We start from the raw sequence: 19,893 nt of genomic DNA on the forward strand, positions 1-19,893 counted from the left end.
TCTTAACAGACTTCCCACAGACCACAAGTCATTTTTTAAGGGATTTAAGCAGTCCTCTTGGGATAGATTGTCTCTCAATTGCCTACACATCACCTTTGATAAATTTCTGCACTTTAATTACTCACATGCTGTAATTCAGCCTTAAATGTAGGTACTTAAGGAAATACGGAAAAAAAACATTTTTCAGCATCTAATCCGTCGTCGAATAGAACATAGCCACTTGACTGCCTTCACGTCAATTTTCTGCCGTCGCCCTACTGGAAGCACAGCTGAAATGATCTGTGGCAGGTGGGAATTCATGGAGCAAGAGGGTGGGGTGGTGTACAGAGGTCACGAGCACCGTGAAAGCCTGTGTTCAAAGTCAGATGTGGTCTGCTCCTTCCTCCAGGGAATAAAAGACACTGAAGACCTCATTTACCTGGGTCTTAACTTCAACTATGGCCAGAGGAGTGGGAAGAAATGGAACAGTTCAGGCACCATTAGGTTCTACAAATTCTTACTGCCTCACAGAACCGCTTGAACTGCTCAGAACCGCTTGTCTCTTAAGTCTCAATAAAGGAGGATATACGCAAAGTACATTTAAATTAAGTGCTGCTATCCTTATTGTCCACTTGGAATATAAAGGCCTTTAGTTTGGTCAAGCTACTGAATGCTTGGCATAGATGTAGTGATCTGAAGCTTGGTGAGAGAATTAGATGATCCAGAAGAAGCCTAGGTTCCCTCCTCCTCTTCCGATGCAACGGTGATTACAGCCTCTTTTCTTTGGCTCCGGCACGCCCGCAGGTGCATGGCCAGTTCACCAGCTGCTTAAAATAAAGTTGCTCTGCCTGAGCCGCAGGAATGGCTTTTACAGAAACGGCTCTCCTTTCTAAGTTACCCCGAAGTCCTTAATTAAAAATGCTTTCCCCCCCTCCCCTTTGCTAAAATGGACCAACATTTGCTTTCTAGTCTTACTGGGTTAAAAAAATAATAGTGCAAGGGGAAAAAAGAAAAGAATATGTAAGCTCTTTTTTGGGTAATTAATGTCTGGAATTCGCTGCTTTTCAGAAGAAGCAACAAACTGCTTAAAGTGAAAATGTTGGGTAACTATTAACAAAAGTAAATTAGTCATAGAAACAGAAACCCCCACAAGGATGTTTGGAGTTGGGGGCCTCACTGAGCAGCTCTGAGATTTAAGAATCTAAATGGCTCTGATGGCTCATTTCTTATATTACAATGGTTCTCAAAGTGTGGTCCTTGGGCCAGGAGCATCAGCTTCTGCACCAGCTGGGATCCAGTGAGAAACGCAAATTACTGCCTTACCAAAAACCTGTCCAGTCAGGAACTCTGTGGATGGAGCCCAGCAATATGTGTTTTTAACAAACCCGCCAGGCAATTCTTACACACTCTAACATTTGAGAACTACTGTTCTATTAAAGCTGGATATTTTCAAACCAATTTTCTAATATTTCTATATTTCAATGTTAAATTGACCATCAATGGACAGGGAAATGTTTTCAAAGGTAATTGAGAAGAGAAATGAAGCTGGAATCCTCAGGATATACATGCTAGACTTAAAGCAGTGATTCTCAACCCCAGCTGAATATTGGAATGGCTGAGGAGGCTTGAAATTTGCCAGGACCTTATTCCAAGCCAAATGAAACAGATTGGGGGAGAGGGAGGCAGCAGTAATATATGCTTTTAAATGCCCTCGTTATTCTCAAGCACTGGAAAATTGAGAATCACTGATAGAAAGTAACCACAGCAGTTGGACCCTCAATAGAAGTTGGGCAGCCTAAGAATTAGGAAACAGGGCTATGTGGATGTTTACAGCAAAAATACACACATATTTTCACACACAAGGTTTGTGCCATATTAATTGAACACTAGCAGTAATTGGGAAAAGAACGTTGCATTTTATTGCCTTGCACTCCTCTTCAAACTTATGGATGGAGCAGTTCTTATTTCTAGAGGAGATAAATCACCAATAAATTTAATTTTAGAGAGAAAACTGAGTTTTGACCCTATAGGCTAATTCCAAAATAATCCAAAAATCTAAATAAGTGTTTGAGTATGGATGGAGCCACCAGAGTCCTACATGTACTACATGGAGACATTCTCTCCACACTTCCAGCTGGTTCTACCAATACTGTTTCTCTCCCTGACCTGGAAAATGGGACTTGAAAATGGTTTGGAAGCCCTGAATGGCTTAAAACATGCCATAAAGAAGCATCAAAACCAAATTAGTTTTAACTACATATTATTTTATCATATGTATGTATATGTATATACACACATATATACCCCCACATAATTTTATAATGAAAATTGAGAATAAGACCATAAATGAATAATTTCAATTTACATTTATTTCATATCACTTTAGCAAGATAAATCTCCTCTTATAATTAATTCATTAGATTTCCACAAAACCTTTTGATGTCATCAGGATAAGTATGATTATTGCTATTATTTTAGTTTAATTTATGAGAAGACAAACTCAGTTTAATGAATTATCCAAGACCAAGAGCTATACTGACAATGTTAATAAATAGCTTTAACTATGACACTAATATTCTAATATCTGATATTAATAACTTTGTACATGTCAGTATTAAAACCTTAAAATATGGTTATTACTATTTCCAGAAAAAGTATAAATGGCAAAAGAATTAAAATAGATAAAAGAGGGAAACCCAATTTAAGAAAATATTCAATCAGAAAAAATAAAAACACAGAGTAGGTTAGCTTAAGATGCTTGGAGAGACTGGAACTTCCTTCTTTCCTAGAGTTGGTTGGACTTCTCTTTGAATTCTTAACAGGTCCATAAAACATATAAACAAAAAATAGAGTATAAGACACAGCCCTGATTTTACACTCAGGCTGTATCACTTCTGCAGAACCTTTATTAGAATAACTAAGTGCTATTTTGCTTCAGAATATTAGCAAATCATTAAATAAGTTTGATGTGCTCACGCTAAGAAATGTGTTTCTTGATTTTTTAAGTATTGTTCTTATGATGTTAAAGTATGAAATTGTATTCTGCTTTATCTTAAGATCTGATAAATTTAATAACGTGGACATCTATATTTCAACTGTCAAATAAAACAGGGAGATATATGGAAATATTTTTAAAATATTTAGCCTAATTAGACTGTCTTTCATAATTTGTGTCTATTAAAACCAACTATAATTAATATTTAAGCATTTTACACCACCAACGTAAAATGCAATAAAGGGGCTGCAGCTTTTTGTTACAATATACGTAGTACATGCTTCACACAGGATAATCTTGCTCTATTAGAAAACAGTAAGCTATGTACTATTCTTAATTAAGGTCCCATTTCAGTTAAAGTAAAGCAATTTGCAACTTAATTATAATAATAATACAAATTGCAATGTAACTAACGATATAGTATGCATTTGTGTTGGTAATTACAGTAGTCAGTAAATAAGGCTTTTCTAAGCAGGAAATAAAAACAGGTGAGGGAGTTGTGCTCATTCATCACCTTGCTGACTAATGAGAGCTGGAATGGAGATCAGTCACTTCCAACACATTCCTTGATGTGCGCCACAAAAGCACGCTGTAGACAGTTTCACTAACCTAATACAACCACCAGGCAAGTGTTGCAAGTGTCAGTTTAGAAAAATCCACAAAGAGAAACAAGTGATAAAATAGTATATAGCTAAAACTAACTCATTTATCAAGAAAGACAGAATAATTATTAGGAATGCCCAGACTGTATGCTCTGTGATAGAAATGAATAATGGGAACATTAACTATATTATTTTAAATTAAGAACACACTGGAGAAAACCCCAAATCTAATAAGTTTACTCTACCTAGGCTGGAATTACACCCAGGAATATGGAAATGGTGAAATGCTTGATTTTACAAACCACAGAGGTGATTTTTCTTCTGTAGGTTGGAGGGAAAAAATGCAGAGGGCTTCCTGTTCACAGTAATCATAAGATCAGACATCAAATTTTGACATTTTCACGTTAGAGAAATTGAGTTCTACCAAAAATCTAATCTATTAAAAATGCTTTCCTTTTAGCAGAGGGGTGATATAACGTATGCATCTTCATTCTACTATCGTACTGGTGAAGCCAGTATGTTAGTCAAATCAGGTTCTGTGTATAACTCTAGGTATCTGTTCAAATCACCATTTGCTATTAAATCACAATTCCGATTAACTTACAACTTAATACAGCAGCTCTCGAATTAAGATTACAGATGTAGCGAAAGAGATAATTATATATATTTTTTTCTGAACAGATTTTGGGACAGAATTCCTAACGTAGCATACGAGTAAATTATTTAGATTCTCTGCTATTCTCAGTTCATACAAATGCTGAAATCCAATTTGGCTTATTGGTATTTTGGCTCCAAATGCATCAACTCCCCAATTCAAACTACTGCTTGCTTTAAATTCAACTCGGTGAGTACTTATTATCTCTCCTTGGCACAGACCATCCTACATTTGTCAATTACATGAATGAGTGTATAATATAGTAACATATAAAATATATATTCTGGTTTACCAACCAGAATGTGAATACTCTGAAGGAAAGACCATGTCTGTTATCTTTTTAAATAAAGTGAAGAGAAACAGAAAATCTTCCCAGGACCTAGCATAGAAACTTCATCACAGCAGGGACTAAAATAAATGTTTATTTCTTACAAAGAAAAGGTAAAGAAACCAATTATCTTCGGGCAATAAACTGAATGCTAGACATGTGAGTAGGTAACACCCAGAAGTTCACATGTTTTGTTAACATATAGGTGTTGGCAAAGAGCAGCATCCATATTGTCAAAATTGAGAGGGAAGAGAACTATGCCCTTACAGACAGCGTATTCCATACTTCTCTCATAATTATTGCCAAAATTTTAAAAGCCAGTCAACAGTGAGTATGGTAGCTCTTCTAAAAAGCATCCTTAAGCACTTTTTTCTTATGGGCATCATTCCACAGACACTCCCTTATTCTGAGAAGATAATTAAGAAAATATGCTTTTGCCAGACATATTTTTGCTCCTGTCTTTTGAAAATTCTAATGGTGACAGTCTTCAAAATACTAGAAAAGAAGTTCCACACCAGCTGTCCCTTATCCTCTGGCCCCTGCTGTGAAAATACAGAGATTCGGAGGAAACAGCATGGATGTGCATGTTGACAGGAACAGCACATGCTGAAATGCAGTTACTGCAGATAAAGATGAAACTGTCTTCTTCTCTTCGAGGATATTCTTTAGGATGATAAATAAATCTCACAGCTGGAGGGAGAATGGATTCAATGACTACACTTGGCTGGGCAAAGGGATATAAGGAGTTTTAGTGGACTGATAGTACTATTAATTTTGCCATGGCTTATTCTCTGAATTTGGGTAAGTCATTGAGCTCTTTAGTAAATGGGACTGAGAATAGATAAAATACATAATAAAAAAATTCATACAGATTGCCAGGAAGAAATTAAAAGTGTTTCCATCAGCTTTCAAAGGGTCACCTAATTTCCTCTAGTTTGACATGAAAACATTAGAGAATACATAAATTAAATAAATAAAATGGCACATTAGCTTTTACCATATACAATTGTCCTGTAATCCTTAAAATTAAAAAAATTCTAATGTAAAATACTGTAAATTCAAAATAAGGTTTTTTTTTTTTTTTAAGATTTTATTTATTTATTTGACAGAGACAGAGACAGCCAGCGAGAGAGGAAACACAAGCAGGGGGAGTGGGAGAGGAGGAAGAAGCAGGCTTTCAGCGGAGGAGCCTGATGTGGGACTCGATCCCATAACGCCGGGATCATGCCCTGAGCCGAAGGCAGACGCTTAACGACTCTGCCACCCAGGTGCCCCTCAAAATAAGGTTTTATAAAAAAAAAAAACCCACATAATGCCCCAGTTAATGAATTTTCAAGAGGTATAGCTATGAAAGATAACAGAGGATTCAGTATTTAATAGTTTTGAGAAGTATTCCTTTATGCACTGAAACATATCTCCACTGTACACTAAGGATAGATTTAACTAAGGAAAAATCCTCTTGGCTGTTAGAAATAAACACTAAGTAAAATTAAATAGGCTTTAGAATAATCTAATTTCTTATGCTTATTTTAAGAGAGGCTACAACTAACTGACTAATATCAGTACCTTACAATAATTGGGTGAACTTTTGCAAAGATGTAGGTGCACACCTCTCTCTGCTAGTTTTAGTGGGGTCTTATTTAATTTCATTAACTTCCAGGAAGCAATATGAACTAGCCCCACAGAATCTGAGAGTAGAAGGTTGGAGGGATCGTTCACCCCAGGATTTTAAACTTGGGGTTCCTAGGTTCTAGGTGGGCTCCAAAGGTACTGTTAGCTTTTGGAAATTGTGTAAAAAGAAAGGCGTACTCAGGAATGTGCATTTTATGAGAAGAGGGCCATGTTTCATCAGAATTTCAAAGTGGCCTATAAACCTGTAGAGGTTCACAAAACAACAGTAGCCTAACTACAGTTTACAAATAATCCTGGGGTGGAAATGATTGCTCTCAGGACACCCAGAGTAGCTGTAAAATACCTGGAACCAGGTCTCCTGATAACCACCTAACTCAGTGTATTATTGTGCCCATATCATTCTTCTCAGAGGGTAAGTAGGAAAAAAAAAAAAAGTGTTGAATGTGTACAGTGTTTTCGTAAGCAGGTCTTATTTCAGGTAGCAGAGTAGTTTCTAGGTCAGAATACCATCTATAAATACAAAGTCCAAAGATACGGAAGGTTATTATAGGTGATCTACATGAGCCAAATAAAAAAATCATGGACTTCCGAACAAAAACACCATACTGCCTCCAGGCCTAGCACAGGCCCACTCTGCTTTAAGGCCCTGCAGTGTATGCTACGATCTTCAAGGTGACAGAGAAAATCACAGGACCTAAAGGGAAAAACGGATCCTGAGATACCACATCATATAATAGAGAACTACCTCAAGTTAATGTGGCCTAGTTGTGTGGTCTCTCCCTGTCTCACTGCTCAACGACACCCCTGCCCCAAACCCAAACACACACACACGCGCGCACACACACACACACACACACACTTATGCACAGGTACAGGGTGATTTCAAGGTATACATAGTAACATACAAATGAAAACAAAGCATGACATTTAACTGATTTATTAACCAAATAAGTAATTTCATGATTATTTAAGATTATTTTAGGAAAGAAAGTCACCAAAATAAATAATCAAGAATAAATGTGCATTAATCCTGCCAAACCACCCTGTACATCCTCTTGGTATTTCTAAACCAAGAAAGCTGTTTAATTTGGGCCTATGTATCAATGCGTGTATAAATGTCTAAGTACATATTCTATTTCTACCACTTACATACAGTATGATGTTAGGCAAATTACTTAATTTCTCTGCAGCACAAGTTCCTTATTAGTTTCCATTAGTAAAATGGCGATAACAACAGTATTGACCTTATTGGGTTAGTGTGGGATTGAATGTGGTAATACATGCAGAGAGCCTAGAACAAAGCTTCATATTTTATGAAGATAAAATAGCTATCATTATCATCATCATCATCACCACGACAAAGAGGTACATAAGCAATTAATACTTATGGGAAAGAAGGTGTTAAAAAGGAAGCTTGAGATAAAACTGTTTAGTGACAAAATGTTCAAGCTATCATGAAAATTAAAACTACTCCCTGGAAAAATACCTAGGTCTACTAGAAGCAAAATTCCCATGACTTGGCTTAACAGGGTTCTCCACCCAAATGCATGAGAAGGTTGGGTTGATCTGGGTCAGCAAGGCAGTTCCCTTCCCCCCTCTACAACTGTGAGTGGGGCAGCACAGGTGTTCCCTCCGTCTGTCACACCAGCTCCTTGCGTGGGAGATCTTAATAGTCCAAGATTCTAGTTCTGCGATAGCTCTGCTAGCAGCTTAACTGAAGTAAGTGCTCTTAGGAATTGGATGCTATGGGAGTGAAATGCTTTCATGACCATTTTAAAGATAATGGGAAGTTCTTGGCATCTACAGAGAAATAAAATGCAACATCACCATGAGATAGTGAAAACCTCAAATCATGTTTGACTTGGATGATTCTGTTAGGGTCATGCTATCCTATGACAGGGACCCATCTAAGGCCAAGGAACACTGGAAAACGTATAGCTTCCAACACAAGGACAGATGCCAAGACTGCTGATGGTATCGGTTACTGACATCATGTAAGAAATCATCCATACAGTTAAACTACAATATTGCATATTCCAACTTCAAAAATATGTTGTTAAAATGAAGAGTTTTACCTTTTTATATTCAGCAATGCCCAAGGTATTCCAGAGGGAGTATGAAATGCAGGTAGCAATTTTACCCCGAGTTCCACTGCTTTCTTTCGAAATATCTGAAAAGTTAAACAGTTATGTAAGCTACTGTTGTAAGCAAAACAAAAACTGTTATACTACCATCTCACGTTTAGCACTTTTCTACTTTAAAATTTTCTTTATACGAAAAAATTAAAGTTTCTCAAATTAACAGAATTACCTAGCAAAGCAAGAATGGTCTAGGGGCCATCATGCTGTGGGGAATTCATTACCAATCTTGGTTGCACAATTAGAATCATGTTGGGAGATCTGAATAATGCTGCTGTCTGGGTTGCACTCCTGAGATTCTAAATTCTATGGGTTGGGGCTTCCAGCCTAGAATTTTTTAAAGCACCAGAGGTGATGTCAGGTGATTCCAAAATGCAAGCCAAGAGGAGAACCACTGCTGTTGGGGGTAAGTCCTGGATTGAAAATTGGGAGAACTGGTCCTGTTCCAGCTTCACTTATTTACTAGGGCTCAGAGAAAGGAGAAGTTTTAAAAAGACATATTATTACAAGTAACCTATATGTCCCCTCAGCTGTTTGCGGTTTTAACTTCCTCTGATGTTAAATGTAGGTGAAATGGAAGATACAAAGTTAAATTATGTACAAATTATGTCCAGAATGTATAAGGAAGATAACATATGCACATAAATATCTAGAATGTAGATAAAATGAGAGCTGGCAATAAAATCATCTGGGAGCTCAGATGAGCTGGAAGGCCGCGCATTTGGGTGAGGACTACGTGCAGCACGTAAGGGGCTAGTGATACTAGAGATTGGAGTGGGAAGTGGAGACGGCATTCCTGAAGGCATCAGTGTAAACACAGACACAGGCAAGAGGGGGCAGGTAGGAGAAATGGAGCAGGTCAGCTTGCCTAACCAAAAAAGGGAGGAAAACTGGTATCAAGGTCAGACATGTACAACACGGGCCTGAATCATGGAGGGTCATAAAAATACATGGCTAAGAATTTTACTCTGTTAAAATGTGAAAAGATGGAAAGTTTTTAAGTAGCCAGTTCACTTGAGCAGATTGTGCTTCAGGAAGAGTAATTAGATGACATCCATTCACAGTCCCCTTGAAGGAAGACCTGCGACAGCTTTCCCTGCGACACCTGAGGCAGCAAGCAGTGTGCCTTGCCCCTTCTCCTTCTACTGTAGGACTGAGTGTGGTGGGCTGAGAACTCAACTATTTCCACTTGCCTCTTCCTTAAACAATGGAGATGTGAGAAAGGCTGGGGAAACCCTGAAAAGCATGGAAAATGGAAACAAAGTCCTCTCCCAGCCAGTGGGAAAGCATTCTTTAAAGCCACTATCAAAGAAGTCTTGTGTAGCTTTTCCAGAGGGAAGGGTTTCAGTCCATTAACTCCTTCTAAGCCCTGAGCTTCCCCACAGACAAATCCAGGCACTTGGGCTCTCAGACTGAATACACTCCGGTAATGTCAATGTTGATGCTATTTCTGAAACCCTACTCTTTTTGCATTCTCTCATCTATTAATGAAAATTAAGAAAGTAATGAGTTTTCATGTAAATTTTTGGTTGACAGTTTAGATAAATTAACATTCCTGGTATACAAATAAGGATACAAACATTTATAGTATAGAGAAAGCACTAGAAAACAGAGGTACCATTTTTCCCATTTTCTTTAAACTGGACAATTTTCCCATTTCAACAACTGTATATGAAAGGAGAAAGAAAAAATAGACCAAAAGATATATTCTTCCCTTTCTCTGCCTTACCCTAGAGAATTCCAAGTTCTCTTCTACTGAAAGGGACTATCCAATCACTGCCCAGCCATCTGTTGACTTCCTAGTTTCCACTTTTTAAACTGTTAATTAATTAACTCCTTTTCAAGAAACTTACATAAGATGGAAGTGAAATGATGCAATTAAAATACCATCGTGGATATTATAACCATATGGCGTGGGAGGTTAGGGATGCAGGCTTTGAAAACACAATGCCTGTGTTTGAATCTCAGTTCCAACTTTTTCAAATTGGGTAATCTTGGACAAATCACTTAACCCTCTGTGCTAAGCTTCCTCATCTATAGAGTGGGGATAACGATAGCATTTGCTATTTTAAAGGTTGTGGAGAGGAATGCATTTTTATATATTGAAAGACCTTAGGACATATAGCAATCATACTAAAAGGTTAGTTGTATCATTATGGGGATAATGATAATGCTTTTTCCCTATTCCCATATTTACTGCCTGAAATTCTTGTCTTGGCTTTTATCCCACTGCTATTTTGTTACCTTCTACTCAGGTTGTGTGTGTGTGTGTGTACTGTGACTCCATTACACATACTCTTATCATAAGCATTCATTCTCAAGAGCTAAGTCCTCAGTTCTCATCACCTGTTTGCATTTCTTAATTCAACTTTCCATGTTAGCTCTAGTTCTGTACTTGTGTGCTCACAAGTGTCTTGTTGTCATCTGAAGCTTAACATGTCCAAGATGAAATAATCCCTTAATATTCCAGGCAAACTTCCCCATTTCCATCACTGATACTGTTCGGCCAGTCCCTGGGGCTTGAGAGAGCAGGCATTTTGACTACTGATTTATCACTCTTCAGTTATCAAGTATCAATGTTCATTTCCCCCAAAAGTCTCATGTACAGCTCATTCCCTTTCCATGATATGAGCACAGTTCTCATTTTCATCACCGGGTACAACAAAATGGCCTAATAAAAAAAAAAAAAAAAAAGAAGGTCCTCCTCCTACCTAGTCTCCCATTCTCCAGGATTTTCCCTCCTGCCTCTATTGATCTCTATCTATATTACCAATTTTCTCTTTTTATCATACAATTTTCTTGTTCAAGAAGCAATAATGATTCCCCCTTGTCTAAAACATCAGGTTAAAACTGATATGCTGACTTTCCATGACTTCTATCATCTTCCATTCTCTCAAAGACCACTCTGGGTACAGCTTGATCCATTATGGTCTCAAGCACTCATTCAAGTTCAGTCCATTTTAGTTATCATTTTTTTAAAAAAATGATTTCCCTCCCAGCCTTATTCAGATATAATTGACATGTAACATTGTGTACGACATGATGATTTGATTCATGTATACACCGTGAAATGATTACCACAGTAAGCTGAGCTCACATCTCTTTTTGCATAATTACTTTTTTTTGGTGGTGCCGCCTTAGTATGCTTACTTACATAGTTCTCTCACCCCGAAACACCCTTTACTGCCTCCTGCTGGCCAATCCAAATTCACCCATTCCTCAAGGCTCAGGCCAAGTCCCAGGTCCAGGCCAAGACCTTTGCCTTCTGTGAACTCCTACACTGACAACTGGCATCACACAACGCAGCATTTGGTTACAGAAAGCAAGATCCCGGTCTCTAAATGCTTCCTTGTGTGACTCTCTTGTACATCCAAGTAATTTTCTTTTCTTTCCAAAAGTAGAGAAAAAAACTTCCATTTCTCCTTCATTGCTTATTTATATGTATCCAACCCAGATTAGGCCTTTTTTTTTTTTTTTCCAGGTCAGGCCATTTTGTGTTTAAATTTATTGCTATCACCACAGTATTCCTATGAGTAGTGTATGGGAGAATATTTACATTCTCAGTTAATACATGGGAAACAGCGACCCTTCCATCTTAAGGTTCCCTAGTCTGCCTTTGATGGTTCCCTAGCTCTCTGCATGACTAGTTCATTCTTAGCTTCAGGAATCTGCTTCCACGTTCCCTTTCATGAGAGGTCTTTCATAACAACCCCATGTAAAGTTAGCCATTCTCATTTACTGTTCATCGTGTCGTCTTGTTTATTTCTGTTCCACTATTTATCACATCCCTAAATAACTTATTGTTTATTGTTTGACAACCCCACTAGATGTAAGCTTCCCGAGGGCATGGGCTGTCTTCTCTGTTCCTGTATATGTCTATCTAGTATCCAGGAAAGTAGCTGGTACTCATCAAACATTCATTTAATAAATGAATGAATAATCCAATATTAATAAATATACTTGGGGCACTGTAATGAGAAACCACTGAATATTCTAGTGCTCGCAAAGTACTCCATCCTATTCTATTAGTTTCTGTTGTTGGCAAATAATTAATTACATCAAATATTATGGAGTCTCAACCTTGGGCACAATTACAAAATAGTTTTGGGTGAAACCATTAATTAACATGTTGATGCTTTAAATGAAATAATATGTGAGCCTGAGTCAATCCCAGTTCTTAATGTTTGATTTGTTATCTCCTTCTGAGATATAAAGAGAGGTTACTTGGAAGAGGAATCCAGATTCTCAAAGAGAACATCTTTCTACCTAAAATGGTGAGTATGTAATAAAATTCCAAACTAGCTTCTAAAGTTAATATTGTTAAAAGAATGAAGAAGAAATGTCACAAATCACTCTAAAGAACAGTTAAGTTTTAACTAGCACATCCTGAACAGTGTGCTGAAAGGCAAACGATCACAGGAAGCATACTTAAATGGTACCTGGGTGCTCCTTCAAATGCGGCAGGAAAGCTGGGGTAGCCCTGGACCCAGCTAGCACCTGGATAATAGCACTGACTCTGCTTTGGTTTTAATGCGGGGCCTGGGTGCGTCACCAGGGTAACTTTTCTGGTTCTCGGTTTCCCCAACAAAATGGGAGATGGGGGCTGTTAATTTCTATTTTTGATTTATAGAAAAACTAGTACTCAGAAGTCACAGAGCTAGTACTAAAATGAGACTGGCAAAAAAAACCCAAAACCATTATCATGTTTATAAAGATAGGAAGGGTTAATTTGCCACCAAATTCTTAGCCAGTCTTGGTTTCCAGGGTTTACTGGTACTTCTATTTGGTGGGGAGGATTTTAAAAGAGAGCAAGAAGAAAAATGGCAGTTAATAAAATGCAATCCATGCTGATAATAGAAGATATTTTCTTTTTTAAAAAAATGATCATTTAAATTAAATAGTTTTTTTTGTGCAACTCGCACCAATCAGTTTGAGATGGGCAGACATCTTAGGACCCAAAAGGAATCTTCAAAAAGATCCTGCATCATAGAGATTCTGATTATATCCATAGAAAAAAAACAAAACTAATACAATTTGATGAAAGGATGGTAGAATATGATGACATAGCTTCTAAAATAATCTTTCAAGCATGAAGCTAACAAACAGGTTTACGTAAAATAACTTTTATGGTCTCCAGTTAAGAATTTCAAAATAACTGCACCAAAACTGTATCTTTTCATTACATTTAAGGAACATCATCGCAGTCTTATTGCTGTTTTTGATCAATGTTTAAAAACCTTCAGATTTTAGAATCTATCAAATAAAAACATTTCTCTTTTTATTTTACCCTCACAGATAGGATTAGACAATGCTGTAAACAAGATGTATGGCTTTTTTTGCCTTTCTAGTTTGCAGATCCCTGAAGAACTGTACAGGACTATTTACATGCCAGAGCGAAGAATAAGGAAAGAGGGAAGGAGTAAGAACAGAGGCTTCGGCTCTGGAAAGATCCCGTTTCAGTTCAGACATGCTTCAGTTTGAACCACACAATCAATATCAAAGCCTTTCTTCAAATGCTTATGCTGAAAACTTCACTGTTAAAAGATCAAACACTAATTCCCCATTAGTGTAAGCAGCGTTTACCTATTACTCATTTTCGCTACATAAAGCTTTCAGCACAAGACGCCACAGATATGATAAATATCTTTGGCTGAAAATAACTGAAATAACCTATATATCGTTAGCTGAGTTGATTAACCACATTATATGGGCCAGATTTAATCATTCAAACAATAAGTACTTATTGAGCTACTCTGGCTTTTTTATTTAGAGCAGAACTGCTAAAGGTTTAAATATTCAAATAAGGATATATAAAAATAGTTAATCCAGCAGAAATTTAGAGCTGGAGGGGAAATCAGGGGTCATCGAGTTCCATAATCTTGGTATACAGATGAAACTGAGGTTCACAGAGGCCCTATTCCCCTAATTAAATGCTCTGATGTGGGATCGTTCCATACTAGCTGTGGCCACGGGAATGCCAGCTTCATGCCACCCCAGACACAAGTAATTCTTCTGATCCAGACAGACTGTCCCCTGTGAATATCTCGTATGTATGTGTGTACACATCTTTCACTGCCTTTTTCTAATCTTTGCATTCTCTCTGTAATTCATTAAAACCTAAACTGGGTTTTTTCTAAATAATGAGAATTATTTGTTGTATTTGTCAAATTGCATTATGAACTGCATTTTTTGGATTTCTAAATTAATGAATGCTTTTGTCAATTGTTTTGGTTTTCTTCTCTATGATTCAGTATGATTCAATTTTTAGTATTTAGGCAATTAGATGAAGAGAGTGCTCTTCATTTTCCTGAAAAATTGAAGCATTAAAATCTCCCCAACTGGACCATTCAAAATACAAAGGACATGCACGTTCACCTGCAAGTAACCATGAGTCACAGTGAAGAAGAATCAATGTTACTGTGCCTTCAACTGGATTTTCTAATGTATGAAAGCACACGGTTTAAGCGAAATAAAAAAAAAAAAAAACCTTGCAGTAAGAATAAATTAAAAACTAGATATAGAACTCACTAGCAAATAGGCATTTTGACCTAGCTAGCTTTTTAAAAATATTTATTCTCATGAAAAAATTAACAGTGAATTTTTTTTAAAGTTTGCTTTTATAGTGTCCCCTAGTCAAAATGAATAAATGTTGATAAATGAATTAATAAAATTGCATCTTGGTACTGATTTTTTCCTGAGGGCTCCAATTTCATTCCCTAGGTTCTTGATTTTTTCCTGAAGGCTCCAATTTCATTACCTAGCTCCTGAATAGGGAAGATATTATAAAATTAAGAGAGCCAGATGAAAAATGGGAGAAATCTTAGGGAGAATTTTAGGCTGTTGTTTAAGGTTGACATTAGCAGCATTCATGTGGGGAGAAACCACTGCTGTCTACTCCTGGATTTGGTCCTCCGTTTTCCTGGAGCATAAGCCAGAGTTTAAGTGGCCTGGTAACAGGCACGCTGAACAGGCAATCAGGACACCTGGGCTTTAGCTCAGGGTCTGCTACTTTTCAGTTCTATCACAATGAAGATGGGTCATTTCACTTCTCCAATTTTCTGTTATGTACAATGTGGGCAGTAGAGAAAACACTTTTCTGAGGTACTTTTCTGTTCCATAGGATCTGGTTTCAAGACTTAAGAAGCACTTATTACATGTTTCCCAATGTGGTAAGGGCTATAAGAGAGACACACACTAGGGAAAAAAAAAAATCCTTTGATCTCAAGGAGCTTACAACGAGGAAGGCAAGCCAGGCATATAAAACTACATAAACATAAAATATACACCATAAAACAGTAATGTGAACCAACATATAAGTAGAGGCTAAATTGAGTGACACAGGCTGTAACTATAGGAATAAAACAAAGCAAGAGATGGAATTAGATCCTGGGGGTGAGGTGAGATTGGAGAAGTGGCCCTTATGTGGGTGCAGGTGGGTGTTTATTTGGGGGCAGGTATGTACCTGTTTGTGCACACCCTGCATTAACATGGTGGAGGCCAGGAGATAAAGCAGAAGGGGAGAGGAAGGAGCCTGACAGACAGCAGGGTCTAGGAAATGGTAAGAAAGAACAGATGAAATAAGACAAGTTCATTAATCTTAAATATCAGGGACAGAAGTTGAAGGGTTAGTTAAAAGAATACATCTTTGGGTCAAGGAAGCCCCAACACTTACCACCTTAGTGGTAGGTCTGCCTCCCATTTACAACAAGTGTAAGAATTTCTGAATCAGGGTCCTGAGGAATGGGGCAGGGAGAAAGGCAGCAGTACTCACTGGTTATGGAAATTTTCAGAGTTGTAAGGGGCAAAGATACATAAATGACAACACCAAGAAACATTATACTGGCTGTGTGAAAGAGGAAAGATCCTGAGAAATAATTAGGGTCATTTAAAAAACTGTTTCTCAAGAAGAAAGTGTATTTGTTGTACAGATAAATGGTGCAGTATGGTGGCTGGAGAAAGTAAATAGTATGATGATAAAAAGTTATAGGTCCCTCTTCTAACATACATTCAACATGGAAGTTCTAACAGCTCTTGCACTTAGAATTATCCTTAGGTGTACCACACATCGTGTTACCTTAGATATCTAACTTCTAAAACATCAATGAACAATAAATAACAGCATAATAGTCTCAGCCATTATACAGTGCTCAGAGATGGGCTGTTGAGCTGCTCATTCTATCTCAATTTAGGTTTAAAAAATGGGCAATTCGCCTACATGAGTTTTTGAAAATATTTAATACTAGTTAAGTGTGCCACGTAGTGCGTGAACACACATTTCACATCAAAAAGAAAACACTTTTTTTAAGAAAAAATAGTGCTTACTAAAGAGACAGGATATTATAAAAACATCTACCTTATCTGGCTATGAATTCTAATAGAATTTGTGGAACCCATAAAGGTTGCTGATATGAGCTATCATAGTGTTAAAACAGGGACTGTTCTGTTTACTATTACATTTGTAGGTAAACATCACAAATCTTTTAAAATATACAACATCCTGGCTTGGTAACCTTTGCCCAATAGAAAGGTAAGAAGAAAATGACAGCTTCATCTATCCAAGTATATTGTGATTCTTTGGCATTTTTGAGTTATAAGACATTCTATGGTAGGGATTTTTCCAGATATCGAATCTCACCTCTAAAGCACATCAAAATATTTATAGTTTAACCTTTTTATTTGTATTGGCTTTAAAAACATGTTGATCTGTTCTTTTGATTTAGTGAAACGTAGAGGGATCCCGTCTTGCTGCCTCAGCATCTGCATCCATGCAGACACTGGGTTGGGACTAAGAGATCTAGTTCCACGTCATCTGCTGACAGAGCTGTAAGATCTTGAGCCCTCACTTAACCCACTCTGGGCCTCAGTTTCTAAATATGTGAGCAGGGAATCATTTTCCCAAATCACAAGATGATTAAATGTGATTAAATGCACACGTGCTTTTTAAAGAGCAATAATAGTTACCATCATCATTGTTCTTTGCTATAAGTTACTGGTTCCCTCAGGAATAATTGAAGGATATTAGCCTTTTTTGTACATACACTAAATGGTCCAAAAACTGCTGAGCTTTTATGTCTGCTTTCTGTAGTCATACTGTTTCCTTCTGTTATCAGCTATCAGTTCATTAAAGTGAAGACTTCTCAATGTTGTAGTATATTTGCTCTCCTTCTAAATTGCTGACTAATTATCTAAGCATTTGTCTGTACCAGAGCCTGAGGATAAATCAAATGGCTCTTCTGTGTTTACCTTATGGTGAAGGGCATGAGCTTCAGGAAATGTGCCCTTTTTGTCTTAGGTGACTGAATTTGAACTATTAACTCTATAGGTGTGAAAAAGCAGTGGATTAGTACATTACTTAGCAGTCATAGTTTGCAAATTTGCAAAGTGAACTAAATACTTACATCTAAATAGGTTTTGTTTGCTTTTTTTAAAAAATGCAAAATGTAAGCTACTCTGTTTTCCTTCTAAGCAAATGTAAACCCATCTGGTTCTACATCTAATCCCATTAATCTGGTGGTTTTGATTTCTGCATAACCCTCCTTTATCATACAAAGGACACCCCTAGATTGCCTTTGGGCATAGAATTCATAATTAACTATGTCAGCTGATGGATGAACAATTTAAGTTATCAAATGGTGATGCTGCTGAACAAAAAATGTGGCAGCAGTGCTATTTTTATTTTACGTTTGTGCCTCCCTAAGCAAGTTGATTTAACTTCTTAGCCTCAGCTGCCTCATCTGCAAAATGGAGAGCTATACCTTTGCACTTGAGAACTCAGAAGTTCCTTCTCGTTCCCCATTCTTTGTACCTAACACCACAATTAAATTTTTAATTTTTCTTATTTATGATACAATGAACATATTCTCATTATTGAAAAATCAGACAAAACAGACAAAAAAGAGTCCCATTAATCCTATCCACCTAGATATTATTGTTAACATCTTAAGTATCTATCCTTCTAAATGGTATTATTTTTGGAAAATGGCATTATTCCATATATAATATTTTGTAATGTGTTAAATCCATCCGCAGCAACTTAATCTACATCAAACACAACATTCTATATCAGAGGTCAGCAAACATTTTCTGTAAAGGTTCAGATAGTAAGTGCCAGCTACATACTCTCTCTCTCTCATGGGTGTTGATTTTTTTCTTTTCTAATCCTTTAAAATGTAAAAAAACAATTCTTAGCTCTGGTGGTGAAAAACAGGTCTCAGGATGAATTTGGCCAGAGTGCTGTCTTTTGCTGATCCCTGTTTGATATAAATATATACATTTCTGTAACATCTTCTTTAAAAAAGCTACATGGTATCCCAGTGTGTACATATGCCAGAACTTAGCCAGACTCCTATTCTTTGACATTTAGGTTTCCATTGTCTTGATAGAAACAGTAGTGGAATGAACATCTTTGTACAAACTTATTCGTATACATGACTTACTTCCTCAGGGTCAATATTTGAAAGCAGAATTTCTGCTCAGAAGGTATTCACTCATTCAATCACTCACTAACTAGAGATGTAAAATTAGAGCGGCCATAGACAGATGTAAATGAATGGGTGTGTCTGTAGTCTGCTACCTCTGTATTATGCTATCTTTACTGAGGGCACCTTGAATGTTTTTCATGTACAGTAAGAGGTTTTAAAATATTCTCATATATCCTATTACATGACAGTGCTACATGTTTTAATAGACCCGTGTTATATTCTTACACGACCATAAATAATTCAATGCCTGTATTAATAACAATCATCATCAGAACATCAAAATGTTACACAATTCAATACTCTCCTGTTACAAGAGCTTAAAAGATATCAAACTGAAATAATCTGGGCGGCACTTCCTCTTCGAAATACAAACATATAATAACTAACAGGAAACATAATTTATCTTGTCCATTGGCCACTTTTGCACTATCAAATGCTATTTAAAGCTATTACACGCACACACACATACACACACTTCGACGTAGTTGAAACTTTCTAAATTATAAACTTTCAGAAAGCAACCTCTTCTATAATTCTGACCTTTAAAAAATGTCAATTCATTTATTCAACAAATATTTATTGAGTGCCTATGTAGTACATGCCAAGTTGCAAAAGGCACTTGGAATACATAAGAAATGAGACAGCTGTGGTCAATGACTCATAACAACACTTGTTTTTGCAGTGTAACTCTGGAACAATGTCCACAGAGCAGAGTCCTAGTTGATGATACACAGGAAAGGATCAAGTAATGACTTCCATTTCTTCTCCAAAAAGAAATTGAAGAAGAAAATAATATTGTTGGGAGTACTGCACAAGATAGTAGACAAATCCTTCTCACAAGCCTATTAAAATCAGTAAAAGTATTAGAGATATGTAGAAAGACAACTGTATAAAACTATAGAGAAAGTTATCATTTAGGTGTCTTTACAGATCTTAAATCCAGCTTTAGCCAAAGCAGACTTTCCCCAGTATGATCTGTGTATGTATAGCATATATATGTCTTTTCTTCTGTGGCTGGTCAACATCTGGAGGGTTATCATTCAGATGGGAATCATCCTTAGTAGAAAGGAACTGATTAGACCT

General features: G+C 36.9%; 1 protein-coding gene across 9 annotated transcripts in view; it reads right to left on the reverse strand.

Annotated features, from left to right (window-relative positions):
• MAN1A1 (mannosidase alpha class 1A member 1) overlaps positions 1 to 19,893 on the reverse strand; it is a 185,176-nt gene that overhangs the window by 81,987 nt on the left and 83,296 nt on the right. For all 9 annotated transcript variants that reach the window (XM_045798564.2, XM_087865430.1, XM_087865429.1 and 6 more), the window contains exon 5: positions 8,267 to 8,361. In XM_045798564.2, coding sequence (XP_045654520.2) covers positions 8,267 to 8,361 — 95 coding nt within the window. The remainder of the gene's footprint in view (positions 1 to 8,266; positions 8,362 to 19,893) is intronic.

This window comes from Ursus americanus, chromosome 11 (genome assembly GCF_024610735.1).
Source record: "Ursus americanus isolate L20-20 chromosome 11, mUrsAme1.1.p, whole genome shotgun sequence".
NCBI classification, from domain to species: Eukaryota; Metazoa; Chordata; class Mammalia; order Carnivora; family Ursidae; genus Ursus; species Ursus americanus.